The 18437-nt window shown below is 30.9% G+C and overlaps 1 protein-coding gene across 6 annotated transcripts in view; it reads right to left on the bottom strand.

The window, feature by feature from the left end:
- Nucleotides 1–642: 642 nt before the first annotated feature.
- Nucleotides 643–18437, bottom strand: part of LOC127709374 (caspase recruitment domain-containing protein 14-like) — a 66697-nt gene continuing 48902 nt past the window's right edge. For 5 of the 6 annotated variants that reach the window (XM_052214869.1, XM_052214873.1, XM_052214872.1 and 2 more), the window contains 7 exons: nt 14484–14519; nt 13851–13958; nt 13307–13324; nt 9725–9762; nt 6767–6867; nt 6084–6163; nt 643–5389 (listed from right to left, as the gene is read on the bottom strand). In XM_052214869.1, the coding sequence (XP_052070829.1) occupies nt 5025–5389; nt 6084–6163; nt 6767–6867; nt 9725–9762; nt 13307–13324; nt 13851–13958; nt 14484–14519 (746 nt within the window). In that variant the 3' untranslated portion in view covers nt 643–5024. The remainder of the gene's footprint in view (nt 5390–6083; nt 6164–6766; nt 6868–9724; nt 9763–13306; nt 13325–13850; nt 13959–14483; nt 14520–18437) is intronic. The other variant, XM_052214871.1, reaches the window with a different exon arrangement.

The following is an 18437-nucleotide window of genomic DNA, read 5'->3' as shown; positions in this document are numbered from 1 at the left end:
TCCAAAGCTTTACGATTGTCATTATGATTTGGTTGACTGTCATTGTATATCTGTGTCCCATTTTCCATTTGTCTTAGCTATAATCTTGTCCTCCTATTCTCATTGATAACATCCCTGAATGCGACCTATCACCAAATTTTTACTTGCATGAGCAACAATAGTTGAATAGGAACTTCTTACTCCTCCAGAGCACCCAAGAATAAACCAGTTTTGATAAGGTTCAAGGTTCACATTGCTCTAAGTTAAGTTTTCTGTGTAATATTTTGTGGAAGTTTGTTTGTCCCAGGAATGTTGTGTTGTCACAAGAAATAATCACATGTATACAGTCACCATAAATTATTTCTAAAAATCCTTAGTCTGAAAAATGGGGCATCTATAACTTTAGTCATCTGCAAGGGTTTGATTGACTAGTAAAATCTTTTAAATCACTGATTGGATAATTTAAATTAAAAATACCTTCAACTTGAATCAAAGATTTATCTGTATGCAATCTTTAAACTTTAGTTTTGAATTAAGAGTTCTTATTGACTGTAATGTTCCACTGCATGTATTGGAGTTGAATAAGTCTTGATACTAACTGATCATAACACTACTCTAAATGGCATAACGCATAATAATAAAAGCAAAAAAAAACTACACACCTTTAAAAACATTATTTTATTCATTAGAATAAAATTCTTAAGCTGTAACAGACATAACTAGTAATTTTTTTTAAAACAATTATTAATAAGAAGTTAATACTCTATCACTTAAGGAATCATTACCTTAATTAATCATGTGATTGGTAAAAAAAAAAAATACAACATAACTTTGTTATACAGTAGATTCCCTTGGCAAACTTGCAATAACGAATATATTTTTTTGTGTGATTTCAAAAATTTTAGAAATTAAAATCCCACCATGTTTAAATATGGTACAGATACCTTTAAGGATAGAGACGTATAACAGTATAAAGCATTAGTATATATTATTACTATGTATATAAAGTACATAAAACCTTTAAAAAATTAAAAAAATAAATAAGAAATAAAAATATTACAATGACTTTTTTTGGTACATGTACCAGATTGGCAAAATCATGACTATATTCCGATTGAAAAAAGTAATTCATGTATGTAAATTCAAGACTGCTTTTTTTGTTGTTCGAAAAAAATAAATTCAATTTCATGAATTCAAGTTAACATGAAGATAATGCAGTATAAATTAAAATATTTTCTTTAAAAAATGATAAAAGGGTGATTATTTAACTTCATCTTAATCCTTTGCCACCTTTTGTAAGACTAGGTCTTGAAAATTTAGTTACTAGTGAGTGAAAAAAATTAAAGAAGAAATCCTCTTTTATGGTTGGTAAAAAACTAGAGGAGCCTGTGTCGCTCACCTTTGTCTATGTGCATATTCAACAAAGGACACTCTCCAACATTGTAGACGAGAATAGAATTCATGACAATAATCTCTGTTTTGTTGATCTTGTATTGCTGATCATTTAGTCTGTTTAGTTTCTCTCTATCTTCTTTAGTTTTTGCTCAAGACCCAAAAGAGGGTAAACAAAATCCTCATTTAAGGGCAATCACTCCTATTAAGAGTGACAGTCTACTTACTATCTCGGCAAATAGTAGACAAAAATGAAAAAAAAAGGTAAAATTTGTCATTTAAGGGCAATAACACCTATAAGAAGTCGTCTGACAGTTTTGACATATATGGACAATTGGTAGAGCTCAATATTCTAAACATTTTTGCCCCAGTCAGATTTTTTCTATAACAGTTTTCAATGATTGTTTAGCATCCAACGGCAAGTTAAATGCATATTCAGGATGAGAACATATTCATGTATTTTGAATATGAACCCTGCTTTGTTCTAGACAGACATGCTGAGCTGGATGTTTAATGTGGTATTCACAAGATAACAGTAGACATGGCACCCTACTTAGACATATTATTCTGACTGCAGGCTGACCAATCTTTGCTCTTCCTCCTGCTTAGTGAAGAAGCATCAAATACCTATTTTCAAGTCTTTGGTTTGACCCGGCTGGGGATTAAATCCACGACCTTCCTCACTTTAGGCCAGCACGCTACCATTAGACCTCCAAGGTACTTCAAAATTAAAGGAACTTTATGAAATATGTAAACTTTAAAAAAAACAACTTAGTACTTGAATTACAATTTATATATAGATATCTGTATGGAAAGACAAAAGAAGTGATTACTGTATAGGTAGGGACCTTACTATGACTAGCTTTTGTATCTTATAATGGTAATGCTTCATACTTAAAATCATAATTATAATGTAAGTTATAATGTAATGTTTACTCCGTAATAAATAATAACCTAATGTTGCATGATGATAATAAGAGCACTAAATGTCTCCATAACTGTGAATAAAATTGTTTATCTGGGAGTTATATGTAAAAATTTAACACATATAATAAGGAATAGGAGATTCATAATATATAGAGATTGCAAATGTCTTCCTTTCTTCCTATGTAAAGAAACACTAATATCAGATTGAAGTCCCTGTACAAGATAAGAATGAATATATGATGTTTCTTACAGCCCTATTTTCCACAAGAAATGCATCGTTATATATGATGTTTCCTACAGCCCTATTTTCCATGAGAAATGCATCGTTATATATGATGTTTCCTACAGCCCTATTTTCCACCAGAAATGCATCGTTATATATGATGTTTCCTACAGCCCTATTTTCCACGAGAAATGCATCGTTATATATGATGTTTCCTACAGCCCTATTTTCCACGAGAAATGCATCGTTATATATGACGTTTCCTACAGCCCTTTTTTCCACGAGAAATGCATCGTTATATATGATGTTTCCTACAGCCTTATTTTCCACCAGAAATGCATTGTTATATATGATGTTTCCTACAGCCCTATTTTCCACGAGAAATGCATCGTTATATATGACGTTTCCTACAGCCCTTTTTTCCACGAGAAATGCATCATTATATATGATGTTTCCTACAGCCTTATTTTCCATGAGAAATGCATCATTTTTCATATAAAGAAAATAAGATGTAATGATAACAAATGTACATGTATTGGCAAATAATTAAAAGGATAATCTATAAACTAAATGCTAATAATAATATTGTAAGCTAATACCTGAATATAATATTAAGTCATCTATTGAGAAGAGGATGATCAACTTTTATGAGGTATACATTCTATTTGGCAAGATTAATCATCCCTCAAAATGACTCAAATACATTTTTACATCATGTTTTTAACAGCATAGCTATGTATGAGATTACACTAAATCAGCTACAATAATAATAATATACAATGAACAGTATGAAATTTTTTAACCATTTTCAGAACAAGAACATGTTTATGTGATAGAAATATTATCCATGCTAAATAATCACTCTATTAAACATTTTATCAGGTAACATTTAGCAGGAAACATATCATGTCCCTCCCTCTCCCACCCACTCACCACACCTCTAAACACAGAATTCTGCCTTTGAGCTGATTAGTCTTTACTACCATCATAACACGAACTCTAAGCATATTCATCAAAAGGGAGATAATTTGTAATACTTTAAAATTGAATGCACTGTAAAAATCAAATATAATACTCCAATGAGAAATAACAAAGGACAAATAATGTTCTATATAATCATATACATCCATAACCGAGTACAATGGCAAAAAATGGTTGACCATTTCAGATGTAATTCGGAAATTGCACAACTTTAAAATAATGGAACGAAAGATTTCTGGCCTGCAAATATCCAACTCAATAGAATACAAGAGTTTGAAGACTTAAGTTATTCAGCAAATTAACAAAATAAACAAATAAAATAAAAAAAATTAATATGAGTAAAAGATTTTTGAGAAGATATGATAGTATATACCCCAATGTCCTTGGAGAATTCTGTTTGTGCCAAAAATGTTTTCAAAATGCCTAGCATCATTTGCGTCAAAAATAAAGTATACATTTGCGCCAATTTTTGAAAAGGTATAATAACAAAACATAAAACTATTTACAGTCAGGCAACATAATCATATTAAAGCCTGAAACTTGTATTTTAAGACACAAACATAATCCCTGCGACTGACTTCTCCGCTTGTATAATTCAAGTATTTATAAACAGCCAATGTTTCTTATTCTGAGTTATGGTTTCATTTAACTACTGCTGCATTAGCATTTCGCAATTTAATGTAATTAGAGGCTTGAAATTTTATGATATCGTCCAAAAAAAGAAAACATAGATGGATCCTATGGAAAAAAAAAGAAGTTCATTATAGTACTTATGAAATTCCTCTGGCACATTGTTAGTGTGTCTCCATACAGATGGTGCAAACAAATCATTGTCATCAACATATTTGGATAACAGATTCTTTCAGAAAAATTTTTAAAAAAAAGGTCAATGTGATCTATAATTCTCATTTGTAATTTAACAGCTAAACAAAGATTTTACCTTAAGAGTTGAAATAGGCTAAAAATATTTCATCACGGATTGCACTTTTATATAACTAAATTTCTATTTATTATTTCTTGGCAAGTGACAAGGATGAGCGAATGACAAGATGATGGAGGTTTTGTGAACCTCTTCAAGTGCTAGCACCAAAATTTAAAACATTTGAATGAATCAAATCTTGAATTAAATGCAGTTTATAAAAAATCCTTTTATTCTGTACAAAATGCTGTTCGAGGAATACTTCATAAAAAATTTCACACAATATCTATAAAATAACATTTGTTCTTTAATTATCAAATCCTCTAAAATATCAAAATAGAAGATTATGTGGACTTTGTAGTGACATATTTTCTTGTTCTGACCTTGTGCAATTTTTTCTTGAATGCTAAATGCCATCATACATTTCTGTCACATATTCAATGAATGTCAAGGTCAACCTAAATGTACCATTATACATCACAGATTTTAACTGCTTATCAACATATGGCAGTATAATGAAAGATACCTCTATATGGTTTTCATACAATGTCAATGTATCACAGTTAGTTTCAGTCATTCAAAAAATCTAAGATGAATTAAAACTCAGCAATGATCTTCTTCTGCCCATGAATTACAAACATCCCTGTCTAATGCAATACTGTCATGTCTGACTCGAAATGGTTCTTCTTTACCAGTATTAGAACTGGTTTCCTGCCCAGTATTTGACATGGTTTCTTGCCCTGTATTTGACTGCTCATCCTGTGATGAGTTAAACCTCGAGTACGCCATGGAGAAATTACTCTCGGTGAAGAAACATTTGTAGTCCCTAAGAACGTCTGGTTTATACTTCCTCAATCTATTTTCACACAACCACAGAATCTGTTTTTGCATATTGTTTATTTTATTATACACTGTATCTACTAGCGTTGTTTCATCTTTTACCCCATTACATGGAATTTTTACTTCTCCTGAAATCATAAAATATCATTTTCTTTTGACGAGGTTCCTAATGTATAAAACAAAAAGAAAAAGAATAAAATTGAAGATATAACACATCTAAAGGCTGTTCAATTAAAGTATCATAAGGCACTTTGTTGTTAAATTTGATTAATGATAATGTATTCCTGTAAGAAAATTATGCTGAGTGAATATAAACTTCAAAAGCTTTAAGTAAATGTACTTGCTGATCAGTATATTAAGTAACTCAGTGACTCCTTTGTATTTTAGTATTTTTACCAATCTGGCATTACTGAACATATACAGTAATTACTGTAAATTCAGAATTATTGCGAGGTTTTTATTAATGTGAATAATGTGACTAGGTGATTATCACAATAATAAGAACTCACATTCTGATATCTTATGCATATATATCTGTATGCACATTTTCCTGAAAAGGCAATAATTAATCTCGCATTTTTGTTCATTCTTCAAAAATTGCAATAAAAAATGCACACAATAATTTCTGAATTTACAGTATATTTTTTTGATGATGAGTTTCAAACTGATTTGAAGTCTACATAATCAGATTGTGAGAAGAATATCAAATATTCAGAATAAGAATTGCTAAATTAGATATCATAAGTGGTTTCAGAGGTGGTAATTTATACATTTTGTAACAGTAGGCACTGGCTGATCAAGTGTTTTCTTGTAAATTAATACCTATATCTAATCCTTGTTGTCTTAATATTTCTTCATTTATGGTCGTAGCATCAGGAGTCACATTCTTCTTTAAGATTTCACTGAAATGTGAATATAAATCTTATATATAGGACTAAAGGAATGTAAATTTTTTTGTGTCTCACAATTAAAATAAATATCTGTTTGTTTTCTCTACACTATAATTTAACTTATGATTCTGTACATTAAATACTTAAATATTTGAATTTAGAAATTATGTCATTATCACAAGATTAACTTTTTAACAGTTATTTTTATAAGAAAGATACAATACTGGAAAAGTAGATCGTTACACATGAAAATATCAAAAGATTGGTCATAAAAGCAAATAAATCCCTTTATGAATTCTCAATGCATATGATATTTTTGAATACATATGGATTACTTAGAATTATTGTGTGAATAGTTATAAATCTGAATATGGGCAGGGTCAGTGGTCAACAATTTTATGTAATCTGAAGAATGAATGCTTTGAAGGATTAGAACCTACTGGAATTTTCGATCTTAACCATTGTCAATAAAGTTTTTTGGTCCCTTTATTTACTTATTGCTTTTGAATAAATTACTGGCTATTTATTCTTATATGTATTACTGGCTATTTATTCTTATATATATTACTGGCTATTTATTCTTATATATATTACTGGGTGTTTTTTTTAACTAACCTAAGTTTCTGTTTGTCTGTGCTCAGAATGCTAAATAACAGCAGTATTCCTATCCTGTCTGTTGACGACTGGGTATTTATGTGCATTAAAACATGTTTATCCTGAAATAGAAAAATAAATAATGTTGGTATGGCAAGAATCTCCCATCATAAATTAAAAACCAATTGTTCAGAGAACAATTGAAGGTCTTTCCACCCATAAAGATCAATTTTGATATAGAACTATTAAAATATCATATCCAGCGTCAAATGATAGCTTATTGTACACTGATTCCAAAAATATATGGTTTCTATACATTTTTTTTCTAAATAAGGGAGATACATTGTTACTTCCGGTTTGAAAAATGTCACTTCCGTTTTTTTTTTATAGTTTACTTGATACTGATTCAAAAAATGTATGGTTCAATATACTTTTACATTTAATAAGTACAAAAAATAGCTACTTCTGGTTTGCACATGGTCACTTCCGGTTGGCTTTTCCATGGTCAAGTGGCTTGCAACGTACTGCCATGGCTTTATCATTTATACATATGAGGTAAAAGCAAAGGTCAATATCTAGAACGTCAAATTTACCAATGACCTTGAGCTCAATTTCAAGGTCATAAACCAAGGGCTTAAAATCAAAAGACCATAGGTCTTAATTATAAATGGTTAATGAGTTATATCACTATATGCCTAATTTTTAATATAAGAGGGGAGAAAACTCCAATTTAATGTTAGTAAACCTTTTCAACCAAAATTTATGTGTTACGACATGTCGCAACTTACAATTTAGTAAAAATATGTTGTCAATATCTTATACGGTTTTTGAAAACAATTGAAAATAAGCCAAAATCAAAATTTGAAATATGACCTTGACCTTATTTTCTTTTTTTGGACCTCAAATAAAAAGATCCTAGGTCTCTATCACTTATGGTTTACAAGACAGAAATGCATATCACTTATATCAAATGCATAAGGGGAAATAACTCTCATATGGAGTGTTTGTATGGCTTCGGTCAAAATTGAACAAATCATGCGAAGGATATAACGAGCAATTTTATAAAATAAATTTGTCGCTTTCTTATACGGTTACGGAGGAGATGCAGTCACAAGGAAAACAGTGTTCGGGGAGATAACTCCTACAAAGAAAAGTATTCGGTTACGCAGGGTGAATTTCAAAGGCGCATAAACTGTTCGATATCATATACCAAACATCTAAGCGACATCTTGCAAAACAAAATTTATACGCAAGAAATAAAAGTGGCGGAAGAAGAAAAAAAAATAATAATTAAAAACCAATTGTTCAGAGAACAATTGAAGGTCTTTCCACATCAATGTTCTAAATTATTGATGAGAAGCTACATCCAGTTTACTCAAAATTACTATTGGTGTCCAAGCTTTGGTTTCTTCATACTGATTCAATTAATATATGGTTTCTATATACTTTTGCCTAAAATAAGGGAGATTATTGCCAACTTCCGGTTTAGAAAATGTCACTTCCGGTCTCATATGATAGCTTTATTTATACTGATTCCAAAAATATATGGTTTTTATATACTTTTGCATGTAAAAAGGGAGATAATTAGCTACTTCCGGTTTAGAAAATGTCACTTCCGGTCTCATATGATAGCTTTATTCACACTGATTCCAAAAATATATAGTTTGTATATACTTATGCCTGTAATAAGGAAGATAATATGCTACATCCGGTTTATAAAATGCTACTTCCGGCCTCAAAAGATAGGTTAACCTATGGTCATTCAAAAAATATATGGTTTCTAGGTACTTTTCCATGAAATAAGTGCAAAAAATACTACTTCCGGTTCACTCAAGGTCACTTCCGGTTGACATTTTTCAAGGTCATAGGTCAACCAACAGTTTGCAAAAGACCCTATTGCTTTATCATGTAACAAGTTTGAGTAATAATCAATTAACCTTAAATTGAATCATTTCAGGGACAATAACTCCTATAAGATGTCATTTGATTGTTTCAGACCAAATGTATCATATCTTAATCATAATTAGGCAAACATTTTGCACTTGTTCTTTAATTTGTATCTTTAAAAGTGACAGAGGAGATCAAATAACAAGGAAAAGTCAAAATTTAGAATATGACCTTGACCTTTGACCTTGGCCTCAATTTCATTTAAATGGACCAAGGAACTCAAATCAATATACCTTAGGTCTCTATCACTTACCATTCATGCTATACATTTATATATCCCTTATGTCAAATACAGAAGGGGAAATAACTCTCATATGGAGTTTACCTACCGCCTCGGTCAAAATTGGACAAAACATCATGAGTATATAACGAGTAATTTGGTAAAATAAATTTGTCGCTTTCTTTTACGGTTACGGAGGAGATGCAGTAACAAGGAAAACAGTGTTCGGGGAGATAACTCCTACAAAGAAAATTGTTCGGCTTAGAATGGGTGAAAATAAAAAGCGCATAAACTGTATGATATTATATAAGAAATATCTAAGCGACATCTTGCGAAACAAAAATTTTACGTGAGAACAAAATTAGGCGGAAGAAAAAAATAATAATAATAATAATAATAATAATCAGAACAAATACAATAGGTCTTTCCACACAAAAGTGGAAAGACCTAATAATCAGAACAAATACAATAGGTCTTTCCACTTTTCAGTGGAAAGACCTATTGTGGAAAGACCTAATAAAATGTAAAAAAAATCAATCGTAGGTCTCCAACACCAACATGTGGAAAAAACGTGGTTCCCCCCTAACTTTTATAAAATAAAAAATGTATGATGATAAATATGCAAACTACTTAAAAGGGACAGAACTGTTGTAAAACTTGCTGAATTAAAAAAAATGCATTATTCCTCATCTACTACATGTCAAGACCAAAATTGTTTGATGTCTCTGCAGATCTGCTTGAAGGTTATAGTTACTATCTTGATACAATACACAAGACAGAAAATTTGATAATAAAGTTTGTTTCAGCCTTACCTGCATCCTGACTCCAGCCATTACCTGCTGGAAATTACCTGTCAATTAAAAGAAGAATACGTTTAACAAACAAACAAAACCCAAACAATTAAAAGAATCAGCTAACTGACCATTGCTTGTTGAAAGTTACATAATGCAAAATGTCTGTAATAGTGCAATAAAAACAACAGTTTAAAAAATCATAGTAGTAATACACATTTTGTCTATTTGAAGCAACAGATTTAATTGCATGAGAGCATGATTTCAAAAATCAGACATTAAATATTGTCGGCTTGAAGTATCATACATCCTTCAATTTACAGTTTATAAAACTTCATTCATTTTAATGTCCTGCATCCTCTTAGCTTGATCCCTCTTTGAAAATTTCTGACGATGAGCCAATGGAGGCTTTATAAACTGAGGTTTCCAACTTATAGTTCAGCTAACTTATCAAGACCTATATCTATTTCTTTTTTATTCTACTGTGATCAAATGGATCTCAATATGATTTATTCAACTTCTCATCTTATCATGATCTAAAGAGACTGAAGATGAACTATTCAAATTCTCATTCTGTCGTGATATAGAGCAACTTAAGATAACATATTCAACTACTCATTCTATCATGATCTAAGGTGACTGAAGATGACTTATTCAACATCTCATTCTATCATGTTCTAAAGCAACTGAAGATGACCTATTCAACTATTCATTCTATCATAATCTTAAGCAACTGAAGATGACCTATTCAACTATTCATTCTATCATAATCTTAAGCAACTGAAGATGACCCATTCAACTTCTCATGCTATCATGATCTATAGTGACTGATAATGACTTATTATACTTCTCATTCTATCATGATCTATAGTGACTGATAATGACTTATTATACTTCTCATGCTATCATGATCTATAGTGACTGATAATGACTTGTTATACTTCTCATGCTATCATGATCTATAGTGACTGATAATGACTTATTATACTTCTCATGCTATCATGATCTATAGTGACTGATAATGACTTATTATACTTCTCATGCTATCATGATCTATAGTGACTGATAATGACTTATTCAACTTCTCATTCTATCTTGATCTATAGTGAATGAAGATGACTTATTCAACTTCTCATGCTATCATGTCCTAATATGACCCATTCAACTTCTCATTCTGACATGATCTAAAGTGACTGAAGATGACCTAATCAACTTCTTATTCTATCATGATCTACAGTGACTGAAGAATACTTATTCAACTATTAATTCTATCATGATTTTTAGTGATTGAAGATGACCCAAACAACTTTCATTCTATCATGATTTATTGTGATTGAAGATGACACATTTAACCATTAATTCTATCGTGATTTAAAGTGACTGAAGATGATCCATTCAACTTCTCATTCTATTATCATCTAAAATGACTGAAGTTCTCATTCTATCATCATCTAAAATGACTGAAGTTCTCATTCTATCATCATCTAAAGTGACTAAAAATGACTTATTCAACTTCTCATTCTATCATGATCTAAAGCAACTGAATATGACATATTCAACTTTTCAATCTATCATTTATACTTATTGACTTGGTATGAGTGGAATAGTAAGTTTATTATCCCCTTAGGTGCAACTATTGCACTTGCAATTTGAAAAATAGTGAAAATATTGTGTACTTATTTAATATAGAAAATGATATCTGAGGTATAATAATGATCTATAATGACTGAAGATGACCTATTCAACTTCTTATTGTATCATGATCTATAGTGACTGAAGATGGCTTATTCAACTATTAATTCTATCATGATCTATAGTGACTGAAGATGACGAATTCAACTATTAATTCTATCATGATCTACAGTGACTGAAGATGACACATTTAACCATTAATTCTATCGTGATTTAAAGTGACTGAAGATGATCCATTCAACTTCTCATTCTATCATCATCTAAAATGACTGAAGTTCTCATTCTATCATCATCTAAAATGACTGAAGTTCTCATTCTATCATCATCTAAAATGACTGAAGTTCTCATTCTATCATCATCTAAAGTGACTAAAAATGACTTGTTATACTTCTCATTCTATCATGATCTAAAGCAACTGAATATGACATATTCAACTTTTCAATCTATCATTTATACTTATTGACTTGGTATGAGTGGAATAGTAAGTTTATTATCCCCCGAGGTGCAACTATTGCCCTGAGGCGTAGCCGAGGACAATAGTTGTATCGGAGGGGACAATAAACTTACTATTCCACGAATATCCAGTCAGTAAGTGTTTTATTATACCAAAAGAGACAACAGACACTGAATGAAATGTTTTGTAATCCAAAACGTATTGTCAACATTGATTTGTAAGCATAATTGTTTCCGTCTGACTTGCGTATTTCTCCATAGAACCTCCTGAGTAAAGAACAGTTGGTTCCACCTCGTCTAACTCCTCTTAGGTTTTTAGATTGCTGTCTTATTCTTTAAGGTAGTCGGAAATAATCTTTTCAGCAGTTAGGAAGAGTTCAAGACTGATTTTGTGTTTTTGGCTTCTTTGTCCTTAATTAATCCTTCCAGATCTCTATCAGAAAGCGACACAAATCGGCCTGACTGAGCCATGATCCTGTCGTCTGATGTGACTTGGTGTGTGTTCCAACGACTTGCGAATGGGACGTTAATAATTGAGATGAATTCCAATAGTACCGAATGAATTGTTAAAAACCCATTAGCCAATCCTGTAGCTGCAGTTGAAATTCCGGTAAAATATTTCATTGAGGGCAAATAGTTGGACTATTGACTGGTCAAATAGTTCCAACGCTTGCAATTTGAAAAATAGTGAAAATATTGTGTACTTATTTTATATAGAAAATGATAACTGAGGTATAATAATGATTTATAATGACTGAAGATGACCTATTCAACTTCTTATTGTATCATGATCTATAGTGACTGAAGATGGCTTATTCAACTATTAATTCTATCATGATCTATAGTGACTGAAGATGACGAATTCAACTATCAATTCTGTCATGATCTATAGTGACTGAAGATGACCCATTGAACTATTAATTCAATCATGATCTATAGTGACTGAAGATGACCCATTGAACTATTAATTCAATCATGATCTATAGTGACTGAAGATGACCCATTCAATTTCTCATTCTATCATAATCTAAAGTGACTAAAGATGACTTATTCAACTTTGTATTCTATCATGATTTATGGTAACTGAGGATGACTTATTTAACATCTCATTCTATCATGATCTAAAGTGACTAAAGACGACTTATTCAACTTTGTATTTTATCATGATCTATAGCGACTGAAGATGACTTATTTAAGATCTCATTCTATTATGATCTAAAGTGACTAAAGATGACTTATTCAACTTTGTATTTCATCATGATCTATAGTGACTGAAGATGACTTATTTAACATCTCATTTAATCATTATCTATAGTGACTGAAGATGAAACATTAAATGTTTAAATCAAAATTTCAGGAATAACAACTGAACACAATTTATCTAACTTGTTATGGCTACCCTGATACCAAAAGTGACCTTATTCCACCATGACCTCAAATGACTTATTGCATACTTACTTTTCATTCTAACCTGACCTGTAGTGATAGTTATTAATAAGTTATTATGACACAGTGATTAACTGAACCATTCTGATTACTGGTTGATCACAGATTGATATTCTATTCATAAATCATTTTGGATGGACAATTTGATTTTCCTGGTGGGGTAAAGGATTTTTTGGGTGGAACATTCATTTTCACTTGTTGGTAGATGGATTCATTTTCATGCAGCCTATGGGCGAGAAAGTTTTTTTCATTTTTGTTTACCGTCATTTCCTGTATTTTGTGGAGCAGTAAATTCATTTACATCTTGTCTTAAGCAAGATTTTGTTATAGCTCTTACAAGGCCAGGATATTCATTTACAAATCCTTCTGCCACCACCTAAATTGAATTGTCATCTAATTTGTAATTAATGTGGTACTTTTTAACAGAATAAAACAGAAGTTATTTAATTTTGGTAGAATATATAATGTTAAAATTCAACCAAATTATCTATGGTGGATATCTGTCTTGATCATTCAGCAATCATACAACATCTCCTGACAAGGAGTGACAACTGACCTGTTTGTGCTGTTACAAACTCTGCAGGATAATGCAGACACATGAGGTTTTGAATAGCTAACACAACATCCTGAGGTCCAACCATCCATACTGGTAACTTACTGGTAGCTACAATATAAAAAGGGTACTTACACTGACTTAAGTGTCATAATGTTTAACAATGGGTGTGTGATGCATGAAAATAGGCAGAACTCTTGAATACCCTCAATTCCCTGATGACTTTTTCTGTTTTTTTTAAATTTTTCATTATATTTCTCCAATTTCATACATTTGAGTGCATATTAAGACACCTTATTTTATTATTTTAACACAGTCAATAAATCTTCTGGCACTCTATCCTCTATGCCTTTTCCTTTAAAGTTTAATATTCTCTCTAAATTTACTCTTTTCCTTTAAAGTTTAATATTCTCTCTAAATTTACTCTAAGTGGGAGCTCATTGATTTTCAGTTTTTCATTTGAACTCACTTTTTCTGTGGAATTTTATCAACGTATTAATTTATCATTGAGAACTCACTGGTCTACAATTTAATTATCAACTGACCTTTCATTGTGAACACATTTTAGTCAAATTCATTTTGATAATCATATCTTAACTGAAACACATTTGTATACAATTTTCTCTTTAAACTTACCTTTCATTGGGAACACATTGGTGTATAAACTTCTCTCTGTAAAAAAGAAAGTTATTAATACTGGACAACAAAATCAAGTAAAAAATGTAACAAATGAGAAATGTAACAAATGAAATGTGACAAATGAAATGTAACAAATGAAATGTTACAAATGAAATGTTACAAGTGAAATGATAGAAGAATTGAAATGTTACAAATGAAATGTTACAAGTGAATTGTTACAAATGAAATGTAACAAATGAAATGTTATGAAATGTTACAAGTGAAATGTTCCAAATGAAATGTTATGAAATGTTACAAGTGAAATGTAATAAATGAAATGTTACAAATGAAATGTTACAAATGCATCGCAACCAAACATTGTTTAACCAGAGTCTTCCAGGAAACTCAATTGCTCATGTGACATCTATGAGAAATAAAAACTTGTCAAAAGGATCTGTTATATAAAACTATGTTCTCCTATGTTCTCCACTTTTGGAAAGCTGTATCATCCATCACATTTAATTTTGAAACTTCAATTTTTATTTTTTATTTAAGACAAGTTTTATCTAAACTGGCTGCACTGTTTCAAAGTATGAGTGTGCTCATCCACTAAAACATATTACTGTTCTTTCAAAACAGAATCAGGATACTAATAGAGAAAAAAAAAGTAAAATAACAAAAATACCGAACGCCAAGGAAACTTCAAAACGGAAAGTTCCTTATCAAATGGCAAAATAAAAAGCTCAAACACATACCATATACCATACAAATAAAGCTAAAAACACATTTTCTGTCAGGGTGGCCATATTAGATGTTTCGCTCTGTCATGATGGTTTTAATTCAATCAAAGTGCGAAAGCGCTGTAAAGGCAGTTAATTACAGGTTGTGTGTATTTTTAGTCCAGTTATATCATTATCTTGCATAGTACAGTGTACTTATTAGAGGTGGCTTTCAGTATTTAAGATTTAGAGTTCTCTAATGATATTGAACAAGTTTTATGAATGTCATATTATGAACACTATATGAAGGCGATTGTTCTCACTTGTTTATGAACTAGTGCATTATGTCCAGTTTGTACCTTGTTTATCTATGTTTATAGTCAAATACTGTTTAATATAGTTGGGCATTTTCTTTTTAGTAATAAATACATGTTATCAACTGTACTTCATTCAACTTTGCAAATGTGGTTTGTAACTAGTAAGTATGGATGATAGTTGTTTCATTGGCAATCATACCACATCTCCTTATTTATCTTGTTTATATAATGATCTATATTCAACGACCTCAGGTACAAAAAAAATGTATGTAACTAAACTATGATGGGAAACCTTTGACTTCTTTCTTTTATATAAACTTTTGATTTGGTACCATAGAACTATGTAGAATAATCCTGTTGAACTTATCGTGCACAGATGACTTTGTCTATCTATCATTTTATATATGTATGATGGTATTTACCTGCTATCCTTGGATTCCACAGCTTTAAAAATAAGGTGAACACATGTTTATATGCCATGTATATGCAACACAGCTCATGGTAAAGTATGCCAACAAGAATGTTGGTATTAAATCTCAGTCCACTTTGATGTTTATGAGCAATTTGTATGACTGTGATATAATTAACTCGCACATAGTATATGTGTGTATCTGTGGAGTTACATATTGGATATACCAAGCATATATTTTGGCATGGATGATGATAATAGATATTGTGGCATTATTATAAAATACACTTTATATGGATATGTTATATCAATTTTATTTGTAAACTATGGTAACATACAGTCAATCTCTATTTTAATCTTAAAAGCAATGTAAATTTAACAATGGGGTACACATTGTCTTCCTATACTTCAGAAAATAAATTTGAACCTTGGTGATAATCACCATATACATGCATATATGATTTTCTGTACCTCACCATGGTACACACTTTGAAGACATAAAAGAACTTTTACTAATTAATATAAATGGACTATTCTTTATTATTGTTTATATTAGCATATCTAATGACTTCCATCCTATGAAAAGTAGGTCATAATGATTGCTTAGTCACTGTATTGCAGGGCTCGACAATAACGCTTGTCCGATACCAGAGGAAAAAAAGGTCGTACAAGTAAAAGCCATATCAAGCTTGTCCGACAGGAAAAGTAAAATCATTCTGTAGAAAATAAATTAAATCCAACTTTGATGATCAAACTAATAAACAAAAAACAAGAAAAGAAGATAAAAACAAATATTAATTTGACATGTTTACTTGCAATCGATAATTACTGGTTCTTTGTCAGATACTTTATAACGGATAAAACGCATACTATTCTCGGAAACCAGTCTTACTGATCGGAATCAGCGATGCGTTTTGTAGATAAGGTGACATCGCAGTTCGGCACTGGCACGGAAACAAATCAGCTCCATATTTAATAGACAGTTATGCCCTGTGGAGACATTTGGGGACCAAGACAAACCAGTACCTCGTTTCCCTACCTTATTCTGTTGCTTTATAATGAATAATATAAATTTTATTTAACAAAAATATTTTAAAAATAAAGATGAAGAATTATTGACCATAAAATTCATAAAATCATATTTGATCATATGTAGACAAAACAATACTTTGAAGACCCATTGGTGGCCTTTGGCTGTTGTGTGCTCTTTGGTTGGGTTGTTGTCTCTTTGACATATTCCCCATTTCCATTCTCAATTTTAATTTTATTTGATTGTGTTTGAATAAACATTTTAATATATTAAAAACAAAGCTGATTGTAGTAAGCAAGGCATTAATCATAATAATCATTATTTAACCAACATAAAAGACCAGGATACATACCAAATGAGTGTAGACTGACAGGCCTACCAAACTGTGCCTCATGTGCAGTGTCTGATGAGCCTTTGGCATTGACGAAAACTAGAAATGAAGTCCTGTGACATGACTAGATTTAGTTATTTTCGACTCATATTTTTGAAAAGGATATCAAGAGTTATAAATTAAATCCTGTTCTGTTGTTTTAATTCATTTTGTTCATTGAATTAACTTAAAATGCAAAAAAGGTTAATATAAAGATTTTTTTTTGGACAAGTTACAATTCCATTCGGACAAGGAAGTTTTGGTATGTACTTGTCCTATTGGGCAAGTTGAAAAAAAAATTATTGTAGAGGCCTGTATTGTGTATATTGCAAGAACATCAACTAGACAAGTAACATAATGTTAAATGTACATTGCAAGATGTCAACTCTTTCGATGACAATACTTTTTCTAGAAACTATAACTCCAAGTAAAAATTAAATTATTTCCAAGTATAAAGTAATTTATGAATGAAAAAAGAAGTTCTTAATCAAGAAAAAATGACATCTCGAAGACTCGTTGTTTGGTAACTGTCATAATATATGTAGTTGTCTCATTGCGTCACTTTCATTTATGCATCCTTTGGCACAACAAGTTCTAAAATTACACAACATAAAACAACTAATGTTATTTCAGATGAAAGTTTTGTTTCAGTTCCATTCATAGGATTTGTTAGAATTTTGTATGTTTTGCCAAGTCCAATATATCTATGTGCACGTGTTAATAGGAGACTTTTCTATCCCGTATAAGAGTTTTCGAACTAATTCCGTTTCTTTTTTTGAAAAAAGTTAGCAAAAAAATCTTGCACATTAAAACCTTTGTCTGCCATCACACTGTCACCTGGATCACATAATTGAACTATTCTACATCTTTCAACTATTTGACGGTCACTGGTACAACCAACATATGCATTAGAGACATAGTTGACTAAACCACCAGGTGTCGAACATACAAGTATTTTCAGTGTTTCTGTTTTTATATGATGAAAAGGTTGCCTGTTGAGCTCTAGGAGCTTTAGGTTATATCACAGGATATTCTGTGCTGTCAATAATAATCCAAGTAAAAAGTTGTAGGAAACTTTAATTTGAAGTCGGATGGCAAAAAATACCAGACTAAACCACTAGATGGCC

This window comes from Mytilus californianus, unplaced genomic scaffold (genome assembly GCF_021869535.1).
Source record: "Mytilus californianus isolate M0D057914Y unplaced genomic scaffold, xbMytCali1.0.p SCAF_7, whole genome shotgun sequence".
Lineage (NCBI taxonomy): Eukaryota > Metazoa > Mollusca > Bivalvia > Mytilida > Mytilidae > Mytilus > Mytilus californianus.
The sequence above is the reverse complement of the archived record's forward strand: the minus strand, read 5'-3'. Positions and strand labels throughout refer to the sequence as shown.